The sequence below is a fragment of the Larimichthys crocea genome, unplaced genomic scaffold (genome assembly GCF_000972845.2).
Source record: "Larimichthys crocea isolate SSNF unplaced genomic scaffold, L_crocea_2.0 scaffold22085, whole genome shotgun sequence".
Classification (NCBI taxonomy): Eukaryota; Metazoa; Chordata; class Actinopteri; family Sciaenidae; genus Larimichthys; species Larimichthys crocea.
Window position 1 is genome coordinate 1 of NW_020852937.1, and position 822 is coordinate 822.

At 41.2% G+C, this 822-nt stretch overlaps 1 protein-coding gene across 1 annotated transcript; it reads left to right on the forward strand.

Annotated features, from left to right (window-relative positions):
* Nucleotides 1–9: 9 nt before the first annotated feature.
* Nucleotides 10–733, forward strand: LOC113744820 (cadherin-15-like; the record flags this gene model as incomplete). The annotated part of the gene is made up of 2 exons (XM_027275848.1): nucleotides 10–99; nucleotides 465–733. Coding segments are annotated over exons 1-2 (294 nt in total), but the record flags the coding sequence as incomplete, so codon positions are not given.
* Nucleotides 734–822: the final 89 nt, after the last annotated feature.

An 822-nucleotide genomic window follows, 5' to 3' on the forward strand; every position in this document is an offset into this window, starting at 1 on the left:
TTTCAATAGGAAAGTATTCTGGTGAACTAAAGACTGTGCAGGCCTTGGACAGAGAGGAGAACAGCACATACACCATGGAAGTTATTGCAGTAGATGGACGTAAGTGTTTTTATTATTATTCCGTAGATAGTCAAAGTAAAATTCTGAATAATATTATTTGATCTGTAGATAAATATTCTCTTAAAGGACCATTTAGAATGTTCCATTTACAGAATATGGCAGGAATACAATCTGCCTACATATGTTTTCATTTATGCATGTTTGAACAAATAAACAAAGAGTTACGAATACAGATTTAGAAGGAGAGAACAGCAAACAACCAGAAAAGGTCATACAGGGTTGAGAATTGTGTATTGTTCTGATGTGCCATCATCATCATCATCATCCAGAAAATAAAAAAACAACCATTATATCTAAATATGAAGCTTCAGCATCTTTAAATTTGTCTCTTGTGTTCCTCTCAGGAAACTCTTCTTTATCTGCGTCCACCCTGGTGACTGTCCAAATCCTGGACGTGAATGACAACAGTCCAGTGCTCGTTGGAGATTATTCCTGGAAGTACCTGTGTACGCCTCGCTGGGAGGACCAAGCTCTGGTGTTGGCCTCACGAGACAGTGATGGGCCACAGCATGGAGGACGACTCAACTTCTCCCTGCGCAGCGATGCCACAGTCCGACGTAACTGGAAGCTAACACCGATCAATGGTGAGGGGAACCCAGTCCACCCACAGTTTGTAGGGCCACATTGTTAGAAGAAGTTTTCTTGAGCTACTTTTCTCGACTTGGTCCTCAAACACAAGAACACAGCAAGTTGTGATGACAT